The sequence below is a fragment of the Apus apus genome, chromosome 3 (assembly GCF_020740795.1).
Source record: "Apus apus isolate bApuApu2 chromosome 3, bApuApu2.pri.cur, whole genome shotgun sequence".
Taxonomy (NCBI): domain Eukaryota; kingdom Metazoa; phylum Chordata; class Aves; order Apodiformes; family Apodidae; genus Apus; species Apus apus.
The window spans coordinates 2,316,843-2,340,506 of NC_067284.1; the positions used below are offsets into that span (position 1 = coordinate 2,316,843).

General features: G+C 40.9%; 1 protein-coding gene across 1 annotated transcript in view; it reads left to right on the forward strand.

Annotated features, from left to right (window-relative positions):
* AK9 (adenylate kinase 9) overlaps positions 1-23,664 on the forward strand; it is a 63,052-nt gene that overhangs the window by 4,590 nt on the left and 34,798 nt on the right. The window contains exons 5-18 of the mRNA XM_051613585.1: positions 3,072-3,184; positions 5,587-5,778; positions 6,482-6,607; positions 7,459-7,533; positions 9,263-9,361; positions 11,414-11,553; positions 11,633-11,813; positions 12,313-12,457; positions 13,947-14,072; positions 14,842-14,853; positions 15,785-15,909; positions 16,559-16,715; positions 20,860-20,998; positions 21,395-21,459. Coding sequence (XP_051469545.1) covers positions 3,072-3,184; positions 5,587-5,778; positions 6,482-6,607; positions 7,459-7,533; positions 9,263-9,361; positions 11,414-11,553; positions 11,633-11,813; positions 12,313-12,457; positions 13,947-14,072; positions 14,842-14,853; positions 15,785-15,909; positions 16,559-16,715; positions 20,860-20,998; positions 21,395-21,459 — 1,695 coding nt within the window. The remainder of the gene's footprint in view (positions 1-3,071; positions 3,185-5,586; positions 5,779-6,481; positions 6,608-7,458; positions 7,534-9,262; positions 9,362-11,413; positions 11,554-11,632; positions 11,814-12,312; positions 12,458-13,946; positions 14,073-14,841; positions 14,854-15,784; positions 15,910-16,558; positions 16,716-20,859; positions 20,999-21,394; positions 21,460-23,664) is intronic.

The window sequence follows — 23,664 nt, forward strand, 5'->3', positions numbered from 1 at the left end:
ACAGTACACACAACAAGGAATACTTTTCAGTTATATTTCAATTCAGTTATATTCTTCCAACTTAAATAATAAACATGTATTATCACAGAATCATAGATTGGCTTGGTTTGGAAGGGACCTCTAAAGGTCCTCTAGTCCAACCCCCCTACAATAAGCAGGGACATCTCACACTAGACCAGGTTGCTCAGAGCCCCATCAAGCCTGACCTTGAATGTCTCCAGGGATGGGGCCTCCACCACCTCCCTGGGCAGCCTGTTCCAGTGCTTCACCACCCTCAGTATAAAGAATTTCTCCCTCATGTCTCACCTCAATCTGCCCTTCTCCAGTTTAAGGATATTCCCCCTTGTCCTGTCCCTCCCTGCCCTTGTCCCAAGCCCCTCCCCAGCTTTCCTGGAGCCCCTTCAGGCACTGGAAGGTGCTCTCAGGTCTCCCTGGAGCCTTCTCTTCTCCAGGCTGAACACCCCAACTCTCCCAGCCTGTCTCCAGAGCAGAGCTGCTCCAGCCCTTTGATTATTTTTCTTGCTCTCCTCTGGACACACTCCCACAGGTCCACATCCTTCTTGTGCTGGGCGCTCCAGAGCTGGACACAGAACTCCAGGTGAGGTCTCACCAGGGCAGAGTAGAGAGGCAGAATTGCCTCTCAGTCTGCTGGCCACACTTCTTTTGATGCAGCCCAGGATGTGCTTGGCCTTCAGGGCTGCAGCTGCACACTGGTGGCTCATGTCCAGCTCTTGATCCATTAGGACCCTCAGGTCTTTATCCACAGGGCTGCTCTCTAGCATGTCTTCCCCCAGCCTAAATTCACATCTCTGGTTGCCCAGGGGCAGGACTCTGCACTTGGCCTTGTTGAACCTCAGGAGGTTCACCTGGGCCCACTTCTTCAGCTTGTCCAGGTCCCTCTGGATGGCATCCCATCCCTCTGGCATATCGACCATTGGACGTTTGGACTTGATGATCTTGAAGGTCTTTTCCAACCTTGATGGTTCTATGATGATATGACCACACCACCCAGCTTTGTGTCATGTTTTATGCTGGAGACAGATGTGTCAGATATTCAGGAGTGCTAAAGAAAATGATGATGTCTAAAATTGAAAGTCACTAAAAATAGATGTGGGGTTTTTTTGACTTCTGAAGGTGGTCAGATATGAAACTTCTAAGCTGCTGCTTGAAATAAACTGTCTCTTTTTAAAGTAACAGGCACTGGAAAATAACAAGCATGTTTGTATTTTAAGGTTTTGTAGGTAAGAAAATACAGAATTATAACCTCTATTGTAGCTGATATGCTTGCTTTTTTAAAAAATAGACCAAGAAACAAAAAACAAGTTCATATCATGTTCACCTAAATAATATTTGCACAGGAAAAATCCACGTCACTATCACAGGGGTAGACTGCTCAATTAGCATGATTGAAATCAAATCAGGACCCAACTTGTTTATTGATTGATTAATGGCAAGTAATTAACTGGCAATCAGTAATCCAGCTGTCAGTGAAGAGGTCACTCCTCACTGTTGTGTCAGTGTTGTTGACACAGTGTTGTGTCAGCCACATAACATACAAACCACAGCCTCCAACAGGGTGGCTGCCCTGCCAGCCCTTAGGCAGGAGGTTGTAGTGCTGGCACATCAAACCTGGTTAGGCTGCTGTTCCTTTAGCTGCTTCTCACCCTAAGCTCTCTTCCCCCAGTCACAAATGTTAATGCTTCTTTTTGAGATGGACGCTTCTCTCCTCAAAAATTTCTTGGCAATCCCCTGGTTACTGTCTGATCTGGTTGCTGGTTGCCTGAGGTGAACTTCATCATTGTCTGTTTCCCCACAAGGTTATTGGTTTAGGGGCAAACACCCTCTCAGGAAACAAACAGTTTGGGTTGATCTTTTCCCATGTTACACTCCCATTCCTCTCACATCAGCAGGTTATCCCTCAGGTCTTACACAGGTTATCTGGGATGTGTTGAGAAGCAGAACCTGCACCAACTCCCCACATCTCACTACCAATCAGAATTCCCTGAAGGCATCAACAACTTAGAATCCAGAATTTTCATTTCCTAGGGGAATGACTATACATTATGCTCTCTCTTGCTTCTCTTCTGGTATAATTTTTTGCATGTATGGATAATAGCTCCCCAAAGAAGGAGGAGTCTTCAGTCCTAATACCTCTGGCAATGACTGCTGCTGTGTTTTTGTGCTGCACAGACTGGCATTTCAATGTTATATAAAACTCTAAGCATTTGGAGCATGCACCATATTCTCTAAGGAAATATTCTCATTATTAGGCTAAAAAAATCGACATGATTCTTGTTTATTCTCTCATTCTGGCCTTGAGAATGTTGAGTTCCTTGCCACACACAGTCCTTACTGCACTGCCTGCAGTCATTGCTAGTGACAGTATTGTCCTAGGAGCCTGAAGCCACAGTGGGGCTGAGCACTCTAAGGCTGGGAAAAGGGTCTTAGTACCACCATGCTTGTCATACAGAGTCAGTGTGTGTTTGCCAAAGAGACTCAGCACTGGGAGCCCCAAGTGAATCAATGCTTGCCAAGTCAGCTGCCTCAGTATGGACACTGTCCATGGTGCCTCCTGTTGAGAGATCTAAGTTCCAGGCGCACTGGGTATCCCAGAGAGTTCAGGCTCCCTTTAGTGTGCATAGGAGCAAAGACCTTTAAAGGTTGTATAAAAAGCCTAGATTCCTAGTTTAAATGCTTTGTATCATGGAGTGGCTACTTTACAGTCTGTAAGTGGCAAAAATGGGCACTAAATACTGGTTACTTCTCAGGTGCTACAGTGCCTGAGCTGTCTACAGGTTGTTTGATCATGATCTTTACTGTCTAAGTATTTCTTATATTTCTTAACTGAGTAAATAAACTTTGAGAGTTTATTTACATTAAGCTGAAAACACCCTTTTTTGTCTGTGTTTCATCTGAAGTAGACACAGGTACACATTTTATTGTGTTATGTAATGTACATGGTGTAAAGTTGTGCTACTAAATAGATGTAATGTTTAAAGGGGATGAGTATAACTAGTCCTATGTTTGACATAACCTTCTAAAAGAAGTATTTCTTACCATGTCTTTGGCAGGTTATATTCTCAGTGGATTTCCTTCTCTCTCAGAGGAATACATGACTATTCCACAGCAAATAGAGAAAATAAAAAACCTAAAGTTAAAACCAGATTTCCTGATTAACATTAAGGTAATGTCACCTTCAGTCACTTGGGAGTCATTTTCCTAATTATTACTAGACTCATATGCTGCATAAGCAAAAGATAATATTTTCCCCTGTGCATTGGAGCTGAGTATTTACTGAGGAATAATGAATTGTTCTACTTTATGTTGGACTGGAGTTACACTAGTGTTTGCCAGTATAAGCATTGCTCGTGTAAAATAGTGAACATCCCCTGAAGCTTCAGTAGCAGTTTCAGTCCTTGTACATCTACCAATTAGAAGGGACAAGTTTTCAAGAAAATGAAACTTTTAGTAACACTATTATTATGGGATTTTGCATATGTGTATACATCTGCCATTGGTGTACTTCAGGAAAAACATTTCATATATGGAAGTGAGAAAGTAAATAGTTTTGTTTTTTACTCACTCATTGGAAAATGCTTCTTAGTCATTAGTAATTAATCTCATTTACAAATCTCAATTTCTTCCTGAGTAGTGATGTGACATACCAGATATTTTTACTTAAGTGACTCTGGTATAGCCAGAGAAACATAAGTCATTGTTAGTGTAGGATTAAGAGGATTTTCTCAATAACTTCAAAGAATGGACTTGCTGGCTACATCCATATTAGTAAATAAAACAAGGTAAGAGCAACTCTTCAGACATCAGGCCAGCTGCTCTGGCAGAGCACAGATAACCTGCCTAGTCAGGATGGGGTGGCTGTGTCCAGGCTCTGTGCCATTCTCCAGATGGTGCTCAGCTTTCACCAGGGAAATGACTAGCTGGCCCACACCAAACTTGGCCAGACTCCTTGCAGACACAGTAGCAGTATGTGTAACCATGAACAAGGGCTTAAGCCCTTCCTTGTGCAATGTTTTCTTTCTTATCAGCTGGATTATTTCTGTCTTTTATTCTGAGTGTGCAGAGAGAGCTGCTGAGGCCAGTCTGAACAATCAGCCTCTGGTGTTGTGCTCCATTCTCACTGCATTTTGATTCTAGTTGTCACATCTCTGTGGTTTGTCAGAGGCTGAACTTCAGTGCATGGACCTAGTCTGTCACTTTGTCAGATTGAAGTCTGTGGGTTTTTTAATTCCATACTGATGGGACTTACTTTATTTGGCCATGCATAATGAAAATTTGAGAATGCCTACTTCTAACCTTTTTTTCTGTACTTATGGAAAGATTTTCAAACATCAGAGACATATATTTTTGTGCTGCTTTTCAGGCGGTTTTATGTTTTTCGGCTACAGAAAATCAATCTTAGTTTTAATACTAGGTTGTGAGAAACATGAGGAAGAAGTTCTTTCCAGTGAGGGTGACAGAGCCCTGGGACAGGCTGCCCAGAGAGGTTGTGGAGTCTCCTTCTCTGGAGACTGTCCAGACCAGTCTGGATGCCTTTCTGAGTGACCTGCCCTGGGTGTTTGGGGTTTTATTGGTCCTGCTCTGGCAGGGGGGTTGGACTTGATGATCTTTGGAGATCCCTTCCAACCCCTAAGATTCTTTGATTCTGTGAAATCCCATTTCTTGAGAGTGTATGTTAAGTAGTTTTATGTGCAGCAGAACAGATGCCAGAGTGATTCTAACTAGAAAGAAAACAGAATTCTTCTTGTAGTTACATCATCTTCTCCTCTGGGAAGACAGATGAGACTGAGTGCTCATTAAAACTCCTTACCCCAGAGTCAAATTAATAATTTTGCCTTTGATTTCAGTGTGTTTGAGCTATTTTCACAGATATGTCAAAATTGTAACCATTTCATTACATCAAAAAGAAAGGGAGAAGAGAGATTCTGGATAACTCTGGCAATAACAAAATGCTGTCATTAGCAGACCAATTTAGAGACACTTCATCTCTCCAAGAAAAAGGTCATAAGAGGTACCTTAGAAAAAAAGAATAATATCTGATCAGGTTAGTCAAGGAGAACCTGCCTTTCCTAAATCCATGCTGACTGGGCCTGATCACCTGATTGTCTTTGATGGCACTTAAGATGATCTGCTCCATAAGCTTCCCTGGCACTCAGGTCAGGCTGACAGGTCTGTGGTTCCCCAGATTCTCCTTCCAGCCCTTCCTGTAGACAGGCCTCACATTTGCTAACCTCCAGTCAACTGGGACCTCTTGCTCAGGTCAAAACCACTTTGGCATTAATAGCAGAAGCAACCAGAAGCTTGTCTGCAAGATACTTTTATCCATAAACTCCACCTACACTTGTTACAGAACAAGGTATAATTGGCATGGTAAAATGTGGATGGGGAAAAACTCTTTCTTCAATGTTTCATTCTTTTGAAAATTGTGGTTTTGCACAGAATGTTATTGGAGAAATTTATTTATTCAAATATTGGCTAGACAGGCTCCTAACCACCCCGTTCTGCAGTCTCAGGAAAAATATAGCAGTACAATAAACACATGATTTCCTTTTAATTATTCCTTGCTAGTGTCCAGACTATGACTTATGCCAAAGAATATCAGGACAAAGGCAACACCCTGTTACAGGGCAGGTATACCAAAGAGACCAGTGGGATCCTGACTTTATTGAAAAGCATAAGAAAAAGAAAGGTCAGGATGAAGAAGAGAATGAAGAAGAAGAGGAAGAAGAAGAAGAAGAAGAGGAAGAAGAGGAAGAAGAGGTAAATATTGCTAATTTCTAACCAGGGCAAAGTATTATGATGTACTCTAGCCAAAGCAGAACAAATTCCAATATTCTAAAATATCACCATACTATATAATGAATTAATTTTGATGAACTCTAATCTTAATTCAGTTTCTCTTCTGCCTTAAGAAATGTGGGATAATACTTAAATAATAGGTTTAAATTAAAGCAAATTGTGATTATTGTCTAGCTTAACCTGGATTCAGTCTCTAACTCAGAAGTCACTGAGCTGTTTTTTGTCCTAAGTTGAAAGGGTGTATCAGGAGAATAATGACCCTCTACTGTCTGTTTCTTGGTCTAATTAAATAAAAGAGTTCTTAATTTTTGCTTATTGTAGCAAGTTTTGCTAGTATTTGCAGGACACCAGCTTGTTTTCTGGTTTTGGTGATAGAATACTACAAATGGATTTTCTTCTTTTTCATGAAGGTATGAATTTGGAATTCAGGTTGAATTGTTCTGGTTTAAATGATCAACAGAGACTTCTCAGTGCAGGTTCCAGGCACATTCCTCTCAATGTGCAGAAACTATATTTCATCAGGGCAAACTCATGGTCAGCAGTCACTGCACTAATAATATTCATTGCAATTCTTTGGAAAGCTAATTTATTTACCTTTAAGGAAAGATAAAAATCAGTTTAGTACATAATTTTGTTTCTGAAATATGTAACTTTCACTCTACAGACTGCAGAAGACCCACTCAAGATGCTGGGATCTTTGCATCAATTAGTGCAGAGACCTGAAGATATTCTTGAAAATGCAGAGGAAAGAGTTGAAACATACAAGGACAGAATGCTTCATCCTTTAGAAGTAAGAAAAATCAAATCAAAACAAAACAGGACATAGGGATCTATCATTGGCCAGGTAGTGATTGAGATGATAACACTGAGAAAAAAAACAAATGTATAAGATGGGCAGTTTGCACTGAACTGGGATAGGAAGAGTGTGGCCAGTAGGTGGAGAGAGGTCATTTTACCCCTCTGCTCTAGTGAGGCCACATCTGGAGTATTGTGGCCTTAGTTCAAGACAGACGGGACATCCCAGTTCAAGAGAGACAGGGAACTGCTGGAGAGAGTCCAGGGGAGAGTGACAAAGGTGACTGGGGGATTGCAGCATCTCCCTGGTGAAGAAAGGCTGAGGGAGCTGGGGCTGTTCAGCCTGGAGAGGAGAAGGCTGAGGACAGACCTTATCAATGCCCACAAGTGTCTGAGGGTGGGTGCAGGGAGGCTGGAGCCAGACCCTGCTCAGCAGTGCCCAGGGACAGGACGAGGGGCAACGGGCACAGGCTGGAACATGGGAAGTGCCACTGAAAGATGGGGAGAAACTTCTTGGCTGTGAGGGTGACAGAGCCCTGGGACAGGCTGCCCAGGGGGGCTGGGGAGGCCCCTTCTCTGCAGATATTCAGCCCCCTGGATGCAGCCCTGTGGGATGTGCTCCAGGGGGTCCTGCTGGAGTGGGGGTTGGACTAGATGATCCCTGGAGGTCCCTTCCAGCTCTGACAGTGCTGTGGTTCTGTGATCCTATGAGCAGTAAAATGAACTCTGGTTTTGCTGAAGTCCACAGGAGCCTGGTCTTTGATATGAATAGGAACAGAATGAGCTTCAAAGTCAATGTCTGGTTAGCTCTGCTCCATTGAGGATGGTGTCTTTGTTCTTACACAGGTCTGGATGGCTGAGCAGGATCGTGAATATCTCATTGAACTGGATGGAAATCAGCAACTGGATGATCTCTTTTCAGTAAGTAAGCTATGCACCAACTTCATGAACCTCCACTAGAAAATCATGTCTCAATTCTGTGGATTGTTTCTTTTATGAAGTTGTTGGCAAAATTATAAGTTGTGGTTAAATTGATTTAATTACAATTAGAAAGCATGACCCTTGAAATGCTGGGTTTTGTTGCTCTGTTAAAACAACTGTAAGATTCACTGCACTGTGCCCAGGCTTACACATGTATTGCATGAGAATATTTTCAGGCAGTCTACAAACTCTTTTGTATTATATCCTTCTGGTTTTAATGCTTTATCTTCTGTATTAATGTAAAATATTATTAACATGAGAAATTAAAATGTTTTCAGTATGATGTATTTACAGAATCAGCTTATTTTGTGTTGATGGATATCTAAAATAATGCCAGAATCTTTGGTATTGTTTTATATTGTAATAGAAGCCACTTCATTCTTTCCATTAGACATTCTTCTGAGTACTTGTGTCTAGAGTTTTAGCTTACATCATAGCAACTCACTCTCCCTATTAAAAAACCTACAATGATAACATTTGAAGAGAAATAATATGCCTCAGACATAAGAGTTGCTTCAAATCAGAACCTGAAGTGTGGGGTTGAAAATGAAGTGAGACATTGTCTTGCACAATGCAGGAAGTGAGCTGCTCCTGCAGTTTGAGCTCAGGTTTTTGAAGCAAATTGAATCAATTATAATTCTGTAGGTATTATTTCAATGTATGTGTAACTTTGCTACCAGGAGGAGTTCTATGGGGGAAAAAAAATCCACAAATTTTGCAGAGTTGGAACATAAAATTTCCTCATTTTGATCTGTTTGTGAACATTACAACAGATTTATTGTAAAGACAATTAAGTTCTTTAATGATTCCAATCATTTTATCTAAAAGTAGGGCAAAGATCTATTAGGAAAATAGTCCAAACATGGCAAAATTTGCTTTTTCATTTAAAGAACAGTTGCATTCATGCAAGATACATTCACAAAACACTTCAATTAGACTTACTATAATCTGATTCTCATTGAAAGACATTAAGTTTAAATAAATTGCCCAAAGCTGTTTCACTTCCAAGTGTGCATAATCTGATCTCCTAAAGCTATTTTTTCAAGGGCTTATAGTGAGAGGACAAGGGAGAATGGATGAAAACTGGAGGAGGGGAGATTGAGGTGAGACATGAGGAGGAAATTCTGGAGTGTGAGGGTGGTGAGACCCTGGCCCAGGTTGCTCAGGGAAGCTGTGGCTGCCCCATCCCTGGCAGTGTTGAAGGGCAGGTTGGATGGGGCTTGGAGCAACCTGGGCTGGTGGGAGGTGTCCCTGCCCATGCAGGGGGTTGGAACTGGATGATCTTGAAGGTCCCTTCCAACCCAAACCATTCTGTGATTCTTTGATTCTATGACCTGCCTCCTTTTCAGCTTCCAGTTTATCTGAATACTTGCACTGCTTTGTGGCAAAGAATCCTGCACAGCCCATGGCTTTGGAAGGCCTGGGATTCATAGCATCTTGAGGAGACACAAAGGCTGAGGTTCAGCATTTTGCACGGCCTGCATCTCCCAAGTAGCTTGTTACAACTCAGCTCAGTACCTAGCCTGACTCCAAGCCAGAAATTGGTCCTTGGTACATATGTAGCCTTTATATAAATGATAACTTACATTTTTTAAAAATACTTTGGGAGTCCTTTTGGATGACTAAACCAGTTTTAATTGCTACTAAGTCAGAATTATTTTCTCTTCAGTCACTGGTAACTCAGCTTCAATCTCTGGGGGTTCGAAGTGGGGCTCCTGTCACTGTACTTCAAAATGAAGAAGAGGAAATGCTGGAGGGACTGGAAAATGTAAGTGTGCTTTTCTAAAATGTGATTGACTCTAATAATTAGAAAGCTACTTTTGATTTTCTGTTGTAAGCTTATATTATAACATCTTTGTTTCACAGCAAGAATTTTGTTTTACCATGCAATAAGGGTAGAGTTTGAGCCTTGATTTTTCAGAAATGTGAATTTAAGGTAATTCTGGAACTGAAACCCATTTAAAAGAGCATGAAAAGAGAGAAGTCTGTCATGAAAAAAACAAACAAACAAACCAAAATTAGGTGATTATAATAACATTTTTAATAAAATGGGTTTTTTTAATCAATAGAGGAAGAATAAATTCCAATACAAGAAAGAAACTTGAGCCAAAGGACACCAATGTCAGCAGCTGACTCTTAGCACAGTCTTTTTTCTTGAGTGAGAAACAGCATGCTAATGCAAATTTAGCAACCCCCTGCATGGCTGGAATCACATACATTCCATTTCCTGTAATTAATTAGAGCATGTAAGGCTAGTGCTGAATGTTTCTGGATGATGGCAACTGTAATTTGTGTCCCTTCCAAGTAAAACCGAAAAATTGAAGAATTTGCACAAGTGTCATCATTTATGTTCACTTCCAGTCTGTGTGTTTTTGCTGGTCTGTGTGTAAGGTTTTAGCATCCCCAGCATTTCAGGCAGGGAGTTCTGCTGCCTAACTGGACATGACCTACAGAACTGCTTCCCTTTCGGTTGAACCTGCCACCTTTTAGCTCAGTGTCCTCCAGCTGTTGATACGCAAAACTCAGTGAATAGTTTTATTCTTTCTATCTGCCCTCTAATAACTCATTGTTTCAGACATCTGTCCTGCTCTTATGTAGCTGTCTTGTTCCTGGACTGAAGAGTTCATCTACTTAATAGAATTTCTTCTCACATGAAAATATTTTTGTAGGCTTGATTGCTCATATTCCCTTTTGCTGAAACTTTTCCAGTTCCACTGTGTTCTTTTTGAGATTGGGGTAGCAGAATGCACAGAGGAGTAAAGATGAGGGCAGGATTTGTACAGTAAAAAAATAAACCATTATCTTCTATTCTCTCTTTGCTAAACATTCCTAACATTCAAGTTGGTTTTCTCACTGCTTTGGGGCATTAACCAGATTGTTCATGGGTGTATATACTGTAATTCCAAGATCTGTTCCTGAGTAGTGACAGTCAAGAAGAATTCACTTTCTGTGTCAAACTGCTGTTCCAATGCCTGGCTCCCTGGATTCTGAAGGTCCTTCTGCAGCTCCTCACAGTCAGTATTTGTCTGTACTGTTCAGAATAATTCCATGAACTGTAGGATTCTCTCACTATTCACCGTCTGTAAAAGCTCTATTAAACTTCCTCCTAGCCCATGACTTTTCTGCATACCTTAAAGAGATATATTTGGCCTTGTTATTTCCCCACACACACCATGGTCCCTTTATCTCCTTTAGAAGAGATCAGGAAAGCTGGGAAGGGGCTTTGGAGGAGGGTAGGGAGGGAGAGGACAAGGGGGAAGGGATGAAAACTGGAGGAGGGGAGATTGAGGTGAGACATGAGGAGGAAATTCTGGAGTGTGAGGGTGGTGAGAGCCTGGCCCAGGTTGCCCAGGGAAGCTGTGGCTGCCCCATCCCTGGCAGTGTTGAAGGGCAGGTTGGATGGGGCTTGGAGCAACCTGGGCTGGTGGGAGGTGTCCCTGCCCATGCAGGGGGTTGGAACTGGATGGTCTTGAAGGTCCCTTCCAACCCAAACCATTTTACGAGTCTATGAGTCTATTAAATGACTGATTAGTACCTCTTTATTGTTTTAAACTTCTGAAAATACAAAATGAAGCCTACAGGGCCTATTTAAAGCACTATTTTTATTAAATAAAATAGAAAAACTGAATAGTTTCTTCTTAAAATTGTCCTAAAAATCTGCGAGGTGTGATTTTAAAAAAATACTGTAAGAAGCGTGGTGTGGTTTTCTTGTTAGGTTTGCTTATTTTGCAACAAAACTTTTCCAGAAAAGGCTCAGGACAAGGCTTATGCAGCTCCAGACAAAAAATTCATGTGTTGTTATTGCTGTTTTAAAAAACAGGATGAACTTTTCCGGGTTCTGTCATCTTGCAAACTAATAGCACCCAGGTATCGGTGGCGGAGAAGCAGGTGGGGGGTGGCGTGTCCTGTGGCTCTGAAGGCAGGTGATATTGTCATGGGAAACCCAGACATGGCTGTCAGGTTAGTGGAATCTGACACTTGGTCTTTTTATTTCTATTTTAGAACTGCCCAGATCTGTTGGCTTCTCTTCTGCTTGAAGTTTTCTAGGTAGGATGTACCTCCTGTCATCCCCAGAGGCAATGAAAGCATTTCTGTTGAATCCACGGCCTTACTTGTTGTCACCAATGCCAGTTCCTCCTTGTAAAGTGCTGGTGTTTGGTCCCCCCTTCTCTGGAAGAACAACCATTTGTAACCTAATTGCACAGAAATATAAAGGAGAGGTAGGTTTAAAAATGTCTTCTGTAACAAGGGTGTCAGCTGAGGCTTGGGAACCAGTTAAGCACATTCTTAGCCTTGTTGTGTTACATTTTGTAAACATGGATTACAGAGTAATCATAGTAATCGAAGTAATTTAGAGAAATTAACTTATATACAAGTAGATAAGTTTCCAAACTATTTTTATTTACCCTCTATATAAGCCACAGATGTATTTATTTTATATATTTTAATATTAAGATCTGTATTTAAGATATATACTAAGCCATACATATACTTACGTATCAGTTCTTAGCATAAGAATATTATTAATAACTTCTGTATTTAAATAATTAAATGTAGATTAGAATTATTTTTTTGCCACAAAAATAAACAACCCTGCACTCGAGTTATGTGTATTTTTTTCTGACATTTGCAGAGCTTTTCCAAATTCATTTCCTCATATAGAAGTTGGATCAGCTGCTGTATTTCTCTTGAAATCCTCTTTTCAAATCATTTCAACAGGTTCTTGATATGGCCAAACTCATTCAATCTCACATGGAAGAATTAAGAGAAAAGAACATTGAGAGAGTGCAAAGGGATGCAGCAGAAAAGGCCTTAACAGCAGTGAAAAATGGGTTGGAATTGGAAAAACAGTCAAAGAAATCAGGTAAATAAGGTGTTCCATGGTCTTTGAAGCCATCTTATTTTCTTTAGTTATTTAACTGAAGCAGTTGCTGTCACTTTGACTTTTAAAATATTACAGAAGTTGTTACAATTGTGCATTAAATATGAACTAGAAGAGCATTCAGTGAAGCAAATAGCTGAGGAGAATTAAGTATTTTTTGGTATTGCACATAAGTCCTCTGAAGTTGACTGTCACAGTGTGTAAGAAAGATTTTTCTCATTTCTTCTTGAAAGAAGAAATTGGTTCTGACTGATACTGGTTGGAAACTCCATTTAGATGATTTTCTGTCCAGTTAAATCTGCAAAATTGATTACCTATTAAATTCTGCCTTTTTAGAGAATACCAGAGATTCATAAAAATTATGCAGAAGACATGTATCAGTTTAATTAGTGAAATGCCCCCCTGACTGTCTTGAGTGAGTGCTCCCAAAGCCTGTTCAGGGATAGACAGTGAGGCAAAGAAACTCCACTGAAGTCCACAGAGCTCCTGTCACCTGCCAGTCAGTCAGTTGACTGGAGCAACTGGTGCTGAGTCTCAATGCCCAGGTCATGCACAGAACACTTTCAGACTGGCTGTATTGTCATCTCCTGGGTGGAACTCTTCATGGTTTCAGCATAATACAAGGGCTTGTAGAGAGGACAAGGGGGAATGGATGAAAACTGGAGGAGGGGAGATTGAGGTGAGACATGAGGAGGAAATTCTGGAGTGTGAGGGTGGGGAGACCCTGGCCCAGGTTGCCCAGGGAAGCTGTGGCTGCCCCATCCCTGGCAGTGTTGAAGGGCAGGTTGGATGGGGCTTGGAGCAACCTGGGCTGGTGGGAGGTGTCCCTGCCCATGCAGGGGGTTGGGACTGGATGGTCTTGAAAGTCCCTTCCAACCCAAACCAGTCTGTGATTCTCTGATTCTGTGATAATAAATGTGCATCTGGAAGGAATCAATTACTTTGCATGTTCCAAGGCTGCTTTGCCATGGGTGCCAAAGCATGAGTAGGATCAGGAGATTCACGTAAACCAGATTGCTGATTTAAACTGAAGAAGTAACACAAACACCCCCAGAGCACCCCAGTATGTTCATGTGCTCAGGTGACACCCAGCTCAAACAAAACCACATTGTTGTGGCCGGGGGGAAAACAGGGGAGGGTATTAGATGTGTTGAACTGAAGAACTTCTGAAGATTTGTGTATTTTTAAATTCTTTTCTGGCTTCTGTCATATTACTCATCTCTTTTAAGGGGAGAGAGCTATTGATGATTCACAGACTGAGGGGTACTAGTCTTGCCTTCACCAGGACTGGAAAAGTGCACACAATTCCTAGAAGGTGTGTTGGGAGATTCCACAGTTGAGGAGGCTGCAGATGAAGAGAAGGCTGACATGTAGCTGGTTTAGTCAGATGGATTTAGTGGTGAAGTGCTTGTATAAAAGGGTTTTCTACTGACCTAGTTTCTGTGAATTTAATACCATGTCATAACTATAGGAGACTTGCAAGAAGATGACAGTGTCAGTGTCAGAGAATCAGACGATTCTGAAGACCCCACGAAAACCAGAGGAGGAACAGATTTGGAAGAGGAAAGTACTGTAGAATCTACCATCACCCAAAAAGGTGAAAACTAAGTATTTCCTATTTGAAGCATGTCGTTTGATGCCTTCACTGTGTGATTAAAATCTGTAAGCTAGTATCTTTTTTCCTCACTTACCCTTGTGAGAATATTATATTTTTTTCTTTGTTGCAGATACTGTTGTTTTCAGGAACCTAAAGTGAAACTGTTCATTTTGTCATTAAAAGATATGAATCCATTAGCACCACATTAGTGTACAGGGGAAAAAACTCCCACTGACCTCTGTAGGAGCTAAGCATGTATTTTGATGAAAAGTTTGGTATTTTCATTTATATAGCTCTTTATACCATAACATTGTTGCAGAAACTTCAATAGATAAGGTGAATTCAGGAGTAGGAGTTTTTGCCACTTGATTATGAGAAATTTTAAAGTATGCTAAGTTTTAATTAGCCCATTGAAATATATTGATGTTGGTAAGCCTGACATGATTTACAAATAGTAGTATTTTGGTATTAGTTTTAAGACAGAAAGGGGCAGATTTAGGTTGGACATTAGGAAAAAGTTCTTTAATAGGAGGCTGGTAGATCACTGGAACAGGTTGCCCAGAGAGGGGGTGGAGGCCCCATCCCTGGAGACATTCCAGGTCAGGCTTGATGAGGCTCTGAGCAATCTGGTCTAGGTGGAGATGTCCCTGCTTATTGTAGGGGGGTTGGACTAGAGGACCTTTTGAGGTCCCTTTCGACCCAAGACATTCTGTGATTCTGTGTTTTTTGTCAGCCAGAACAGGCTGATACTTTGTCTCAACCAAGGAAGAGAGATTATTAGGTAGATCAAATTAATGGACATTAATGAAATAGATTTTAAGGAGCTAAAATGGAAATTAAATAGATGTGGACTGTGAAGTAATTTTTACAAATTTCTCTGTCTTTAAAGGAAAACATTTGTTTATCCAATTATATTCTTCCTTAAGTTTATGACATTCTATATGTGCAAAAGATATGGAAGAAAGCACTAATTTTAATAATTGTGTCAGCAGTTAATAACAAAGTATGGGTCCACTGTGAACACTTTGTGCATCCTAGGGAACACAGGCTTCTTGACTGTTGACAATAAACTGTCTTGATCTATGATTTGTATTGATTTTTAAATTAATCTGGTCAACCTTTTGATTTAGGAATCAGAGAGAAATCAAATCAAAGGAAATTCTCAGGTGCTGCAGGTGCCTGGTTGTTCTAGTACACAAATTTAATTCCATTCATATTGAAACAGTATTTCATTTAGTGGCAGAAAATATTTTACAGTTAAAAAGAGGGGGTTTTGTAATGAGAGAGCAAACCAAGGTCTTAAAACTTATCTTTATGAAATACCCTCTGGAACTGCATTCAGAAGATCTGGTATTTGATTCTCTCTCTGTATGATTGTGTAATATTCCTTAAAATGACGCCTGCACTGGAATTCTGCAGGGGCTGGATTTAATTTAGACCCTGGCCCAGGTTGCCCAGGGAAGCTGTGGCTGCCCCATCCCTGGCAGTGTTGAAGGGCAGGTTGGATGGGGCTTGGAGCAGCCTGGGCTGGTGGGAGGTGTCCCTGCCCATGCAGGGGGTTGGAACTGGGTGATCTTGAAGGTCCTTTCCAACACAAATCGTTCTATGATTCTGTGATTCTAATTGCCTAGCAGTTATTCCTGACCTGAGGAAATAAGTATTTTGGAATTTCATTAAGCAGTTTAAAAAATCTCTCCTGTTAGGAACCTCAGAGACAACTGCTGACCACCCAGAAGTACAAGGAGCCTCAGAAGAAGCCACGAAAAGTGCATCAGTCTCTGGAGCGATACTGTCACCTCAGCTCTGTGCAGAAGTCCTGGAGAGAGCTATTGCAAAGGTAAAGCTGCAAGTGCTGTAAAACAACTTTTTTTACAAAGAGCAACATGTAACAGTTTATCCCTTATCACTGTGTTCTTCATTTTTCTGTTTGAAAGATCAGTTTAGCTTATATCACCCAGGCTGAAAGCTTACATAGGATTGAGGGAGATTGAGCAGGATCATAAAAGACAAATCCCCTGAGGACTGCTGTACTTGTGTACATCATCTCTGCCTTGCAAAGTACCTGGGCTACACATTTTACAAGACTGTGAGAATTACCTGAGGGAAGTGTCACTGCGTGCTTGCCCTGTTCTTTTACTCACAATTAAAAGCTCAACACCAGACACAAGTGCTTGAAGAGAGTTATATATTCTGGTTTATTCAAGAATCTTGAAGTGGTTTGAATTTGTTCACTGGTTTGTGACTGCTGAATCTGGAATCTAAGTTCTTTAAAGGCAACCTTAAAAAATCACTGGCACGTTAATAATTTTTTGGGTGTTTTTTTTTTTTTTATTCCCTTCAGACATATATAGTTATAAGTGTCTTTTTATTGACCTGAAATGAGAACAGGGAAAAATCATGTTGTGTAGAAAGTAATGCTGTATTGTGCAGTCTTTTTGAACAGCTCACAGACTTTTTAGTTGACTGAACCTGACTTTTTACAACAGCTTATGAAGAAGAACAAAGACAGGTTTCCTGGTGCTCCAGAAAAAGGAGGATGGGTGGTGGATAATTACCCTCTCTCAGTAGATCACTGGTCAGCTTTAACAGAAAAAGGACTTTCACCAGACACTGTTGTCTGTCTGAAGGACACAGAGAATGATGGTCAGTAAACACACTCCTGAAACTTCATCTTTTCTTTTTTCTGCCTTGGTGTCTGTATATAAAACACACAGAAGAAAAAACAGTAGTTGTGTCCCATTTATAAAGTTTCAGGGGTCTAGAGAAGGAAGTATCCAGTGAATCAATCAGAGTATCCCAAATTTCTTACCATTTGGATTAAGGGAATTACACAGAATTAAGAAGGGGAACGTTCACAGGACCAGCAAAGAAAATTCCTCCTATTTATAATCCTGTTTTCAATTTCCTCCTGTTTGTAATCAGCAGTAAATACCACTGGACTCTTGCAGTTTCAGGCTTTTGTATTCTGGGCTGGCTGGCCACCAGCTTCCAATGTGGCTCTCACTCCAGTTTCCCCACCTGCAAAACACAGTTATATAGAGGAACGTTCTCTGCTTGAGAGACCAAGGGGTGGTAGGGGTGGAGAGGAGAAATACCTGTGTGCAGGTGTATCCTGTTCCTCATCCTGGGCTCAAAAAAAAATCTTATCCAGATTGAAACAGTAGCCTCCGAGCCATGAATTCAGAGAAAGGAATTTTTACTTTATTATTTCAAGCAGGAAGGAAGGTTGGTTCCATGAAAACATGAACAGGTTTGTACGCTGTGAAAAGCTTTGCCTGCCAAATCCTGTTTTCATGGAGTCTGCCTGCTTGATTCATACCACACCACAAGTTGCATTGCCACATGGCATGGTTGGATCATTGCCTGCTCAACCCAGCCCATTACCTAAAGGTCTTTCAGTAGTAGAAACTTCCCTTCAAGAAAGGAATAATAGGTCTATTTATACTTTGTTCAAGAAAGCTCAGTACCAGGCCAGAAACCTTTTCAAACCCTTGTCCCTGAATATAAAAACCAACCTGAGCAAACCAAGGTGGCACAGTTTACCCAGGAGAGTCTTCTTTTCAGAAGGCTATCTGGTCAGCTAGTCATCCCCACAACTCAGCTGCCTAAACTACTTAGTCACATAGCTTTGTGACATATGGTAACATCTTCAACATGTTAACTAAAAGTCTTCCAGTGTGGCTGGAGCTCATACACAGACTACATACAGACTAAACATGTCTATGAGAAAGTTCTATATCTAGTGTTTGTCAGGAAATCATATTTGCTGTTCCTAACATTCAGGGAGACCTCATCTCTGACACTTACAGAAAGAACTGAAGGTCAAATTGCATTTCTGTGCCTCCTCTTGGCTTCCCAGGCATTTCTAGCATATTGAAACATTCATGAACCCAGTTGCTGGGACATGGTGCATTGTCCTTTCTTACAACCTCAGAAAGCACCTGGTTCATGCAGCTGCCATGCAGTAATGTGGTGTTAATGACTGTGCTACATAACAGCAGGAGTCAAGCTCTAGCCTTTCTGCAGGGGAAGGACTGAGATGGGAGTGATACTTTCAGAATTAACTTCCCCTTCACTTCTCAGAATTTAACAACTTAGTGAATTAATTGGATAAAAGAAAAGGTTGTCTCATCATTTTTTTTAAAGCCTTTTTTTAATATTAGAGACCTTGAGAATAGATAAATCTTCATGGGAACCATGTTGAGAACTGGTGAATAGTAACTGTCCCATTTTTTTTCTTTTGGGAAGGGCATCCATAGCACAGGCTTTCAAATGAAGACCTCTCTAGACCTCTTCCAAATGTTGTGCTTCCTTCCTGCAATGTACACCTCTCTGCCATTACTGCTATTTCCCAAACCTAGCTCTCAATTACTAGTTCTAATCTGAACAATCTGGTTTATACTCCTGGTAGCCATCTCTTCTATGCAATCACCTTCTTTTTCTCTAGTCTGAGAGATGGCAGATTTTTTTGAAGCATAAATATGAGCCTTTCCTAGAAGTTAAAGAAGTCCTTCATGAAACTAAAATTTTTGTGCTCACAACCCTGCTGGTACCTCCATTTGAACTAACACTGTCACAGTCTTTATATCACAGAGCTAAAAAGGCTGCTTTCTTAATTACAACTCATTTGGCCCTGATGTATAAGCAGATTTCAGGCTTGGAAGGAAATCCACTATTTTTAATGAATTTGAGATGATAATGAGTCTATATCCTAATTTTATTGCTGGACCTGTATCAGGCTTTCATATGAAGCAATGACAACTTATTTTTCTTCCAAGTTTCATTCACTGGTGGGAGGAAATGAACTAGCATACTTTCAGTAATAAAGTGTGTATCTCTAGGGTCTCAGCTGGAAACAAGCCATGCACAATTTGAATACAAGCCAAACTATCTGTAGCTTCTGATAACAAATCAAAGTGAAATATCCTGCTGGCATAGAGATTTTCTGAAAAGACTTGCAATGGTAGTAAACAGGGCATTGCAAGAACATTGTGGCTAAGCTGGGTGGGAGTGTTGATCTGCCTGAGGGCAGGGAGGCTCTGCAGAGGGACCTGGACAGGCTGGATCAATGGGCCAAGGCCAGTTGTGTGAGGCTCAATAAGGGCAAGTGCTGGGTCCTGCACTTGGGTCACAACAACCCCAGGCAAAGCTACAGGCTTTGGGGAGCAGTGGCTGGAGAGCTGCCCAGCAGAGAGAGACCTGGGGGTGCTGGTGGGCAGACAGAGACAGACCATGAGCCAGCAGTGCACCCAGGAACATGAGGTGATGACCTCAAGTTGCACCAGGGGAGGTTTAGGTTGGATTTGAGGAAGAATTTCTTCCCTGAAAGGGCTGTCAGGCCCTGGCACAGGCTGCCCAGGGAGGTGGTGGAGTCACCATCCCTGGAGGGGTTTCAGAGTCATATGGATGTAGTAATGAGGGATATGGTTTAGTTAAGGACTTGTCAGGGTTGGGTTGAGGGTTGGACTTGGTGATCTTGAAGGTCTTTTCCAACCAAGGCTCCCCAGCTCAAGAGGGACAGGGATATACCAAAGAGTCCAAGGGAGGCTGTGAGGGTGATTAAGGGACTGGAACATCTGTCTGATGAGGAAAGGCTGAGAGACCTGGGCTGTTCAGTCTGGAGAAGACTGAGTGGGGATCTTGTTAATATTTGAAAATACCTGGAGGGTGAGTGTCAAGAAGGCAGGGCCAGTCTCTTTTCAGTGGTGCCCTCTGATAGGACAAGGAGCAGTGGACAAAAAGAGCACAGGAAGTTCCACCTCAACATGAGGAGAAACTTCTTTCCTGTGAGGGTGACAGAGCCCTGGGACAGGCTGCCCAGAGAGGCTGTGGAGTCTCCTTCTCTGGAGACTTTCAAGCCCCATCTGGACATGTTCCTGTGTGACCTGCCCTGGGTGTTCCTGCTCTGGCAGGGGTTGGACTCGATGATCTCCAGAGGTCCCTTCCAAGCCCCACCATTCTGTGATTCTGTTTCAAATCAACACCAGTGTTCCCAACAGTTAAGTAACGTGTTTCTTACAGTTCAAATGTAGATAAAAATACATTTTATGTTAGTTTATGATAGTGATCACATGAGATAGAGGAGAAACAAGTATGAGAAAGGTGGGGAGAAAGAGACAAGACCATAACATCTGCTATTTGGGCAACTGTGTTAACTTTGTGTTTGGTTGCCACTTATTTATGTTGCTTGAATAATAATGTAGTTGTGGAGTTCACATTTTCACAGTGTCTAGAGTAATTTCTCTGTGAGTTATTCTCTGAACTAGTCTAAACTGGCATAACTCCAGGGCTGGAATTTGATATCAGCCATACAGCCATTTATCATAAAGCTACTTGCCAAAGGAAATGTCAGCAGGGTTCCTGTAGGAACAGCATATTCTTCATTCTCTCAACCAGCTCTAGTAGCATAGTTATGTTTATATTTTTATTCAAATGGTTTTTATTTGTTTCTTCTTCATACACAGACAAATAAAAGAAATGTCAGAGTAACAGATAATGTATGGAAATATAAGATAAATAATGTAATTGTTCCTCTCCCCTAATAGGCTTAATCACAACCACCCCATATCCCAGAGTCAGTTTATTAGGTGCTTGAAATTGAAAGCAAAGCTCTAAAACCTTAGAAATCAACAGTATGAGAACATTTCAGTGGTATATATGCATTTAGTTTGCTTTAAAAAGACCTAAGGAACTTGTCTATCATTTGTTAAATACTTTTCCTAACTCAAATAACTTTAGGTTTATACAGAGGCATAAAACTCATTACTGTTGTGTTATTGTATTGCAGGAGTCTATACATTACACAGAACATACTTAGCAAATGGAGGTAAAATTAATTCTCAGATTTTGGGAAGACTAAGCCATGAAGCATTAGAAGAGAAAGCAGAAGAAGATAAAAAAGAACAAAAACAAGAAGAAAAAGAAAGGTGAAATATTCCAAGTATCTGAACGTATAAAATGAGCACAAGAAAATTCTGGCCTTATTTTGTGCTTCTATCAACACAAATGTACTAAAACACTGCTGTGAGATTAGTTGAGATGTAAATAATCCAGTATGTGTTAACTTTGAGGAATATCTCCTTTTGATCAGCAAATATAGTAGCAGAAGATCCTCTTGCTAAGTGCATTTTTGTTAGTCCAGCCTTTTGATGAAATGAGACAATAACATTTTCGATCACAAAACATTTGATTTTTATTTTGTACAAACCAAATGATATTTCAGTTCCCAATGGTATATTTCCACATCTTTACATTTAATACATCTGCAACTTGCTTCAGTAGTATTTGTGTAAGTCTTAAGATAAAGAATCTTTTCCTTGCAGAGAAGAAATGCAAGAAATACCAACAGCAGAGGAAGATCAGTCTCCAGAGACTGCTGAGAGGAAAGGTGAAGGTGTTTATCATTTGACTTCTGTTTTATCTATATATGTGTTTCAGATCATTTAGCAATTTGGTTTTTATGCAGATTTTACAGTTTTTATTTCCTTTTTACATTCTTCCTGTGCTATCTTTGCTTCCTTCACTGATTCAGGCACCCAAATCTACGTGTGATTCTTAATTGGTGTTACAATACAGAGATGGATATTCAATTTATTTTCAATAAATCTGAAGGACAGGACTCTCTATATCCTCTAATAACTTTTCTAAGTGAGTTATTATCTGTATTGAAACTCCCTACTCATCAAAGTATGTGTATCCCCTCACCATTTAGAAAACATCATTTAGAACTTAGCCAATAGCCAATAAGAAAATTGCAAAACTGTCTGGCTTTCTATTCTTCCTCCAAGAAACTCAGCCTGAAGCAATTAAAGGGGAATGGAAATTATTCCAAGAACGGGTCTCTTAACCTGCATTAAGAATTGCTGAATCTGGTAGCAACATAGATTATTAATTGCTCCATCCAGTAGCCCCATAGAGGTGAGGCTGCTGCAGCTCCATGTCCCCAGGACCGTGCAGCAATGAGTTTGAGTGTCTCCTCATTCATCCTCTTGCTTCTGCCCAGTCCACTTTCATCCCTCCTCCTTGTCTTTGGTCCTTCCTGGAATTGCTTCATAATACCAAAAGTCTCTCACAATGCCAAACTGCTTTTCCTGGCATCCAAGTGTGCATAATCTGATCTCCTAAAGAGATTTTTTTTCAAGGGCTTGTAGTGAAAGGACAAGGGGCAGTGGATGAAAACTGGAGGAGGGGAGATTGAGGTGAGACATGAGGAGGAAATTCTGGAGTGTGAGGGTGGTGAGAGCCTGGCCCAGGTTGCCCAGGGAAGCTGTGGCTGCCCCATCCCTGGCAGTGTTGAAGGGCAGGTTGGATGGGGCTTGGAGCAACCTGGGCTGGTGGGAGGTGTCCCTGCCCATGCAGGGGGTTGGGACTGGATGATCTTGAATGTCCCTTCCAACCCAAGCCAGTCTATGTTCTATGAATTCCTACTTGTTTTCTCTCAACAGTGGGGGTCTGGACTGCCCTTACTCCCTTCCTTTTAAGCATAAAATACTTTGTTTCTGTAGAAGAACATTATAGCCAAGGTTAAGTTCTATATTGTCAATATGCCTCACATACACTCACTTTCATTACCCAGTCTGGAGTTTATTTTATCTGTGTGTAACAAAGCCTGGGTCATAAAGACGGGATAAGACAGACTGAATAGACTGAAAACAATAATATGGTTTTCATTTTTAATTAGGTAATATTTCACCTACTCTCTGAATAAAATACTCTACTCTTTAAATTACATCTACACGTAAAAAAAAAAAATCTCCATTCTAGCTTTCTATAGTTTCTGATAGAACACAGCTCTTCTCCAAAGTGAACAAGTTATTAAATAGAAAGGGTTCTACACAGACACTCTCTTATCTCTGTCTCCAACAAAAAATTTGTCTTAGTTTTGAGTATCTAATTCATTTTTATCAGAGTGCATCAAAACAATTACTAATGATAGAAGTAATAATGTCATATACACACTTGTTTTCTTACATGTGGCAAATCCTTGTTTAGAAAAATCATGTTTTCCAACACCTACATTTTATTTCATAATCAAATACTGACTCACCCAAACACTCCAGTCATGCTGCTCGTAGCCTGACAGCTGTTTTATGTCACATGGAGTGCCATCAGCACATTGACTGCAGCTTTTCTCCCATGTGACATGTCTTTACAAAAATAGAAATGAATGACATGTTCCCAGTTTGGGTTTGTTTTGTTGTTGGGTTTTTTTTATATTGCAGTTATGGCATAAAAATGCAAGGTCAGAAAAGTACTCCAGACCCCCAGTCATGCTCTTTTGATTTCTCATACATCATATCACAGGGGAATGGGTCAAAGCTGTGCCAGTGGAGGTTGAGGCTGAACTTTAGGAAGCACTTATTCACCAAGAGAATGGGCAAAGACTGGAACACATTTCCTAGAGAGGTGCTTACTGCCCCAAGTCTGTCAGTGCTTGAGAGGCCTTTTGAATAATGTCTTTAATAAAATGGTCAGCCCTGAATTGCTTAGGCAGTTGCACTAGATGATCATTGGAGGTCCCTTCCAACTGAAACAGTCTATGCTATCCTGTATAAATACATGTGCATTTCAATGATTGCAATTTTGTAAACTC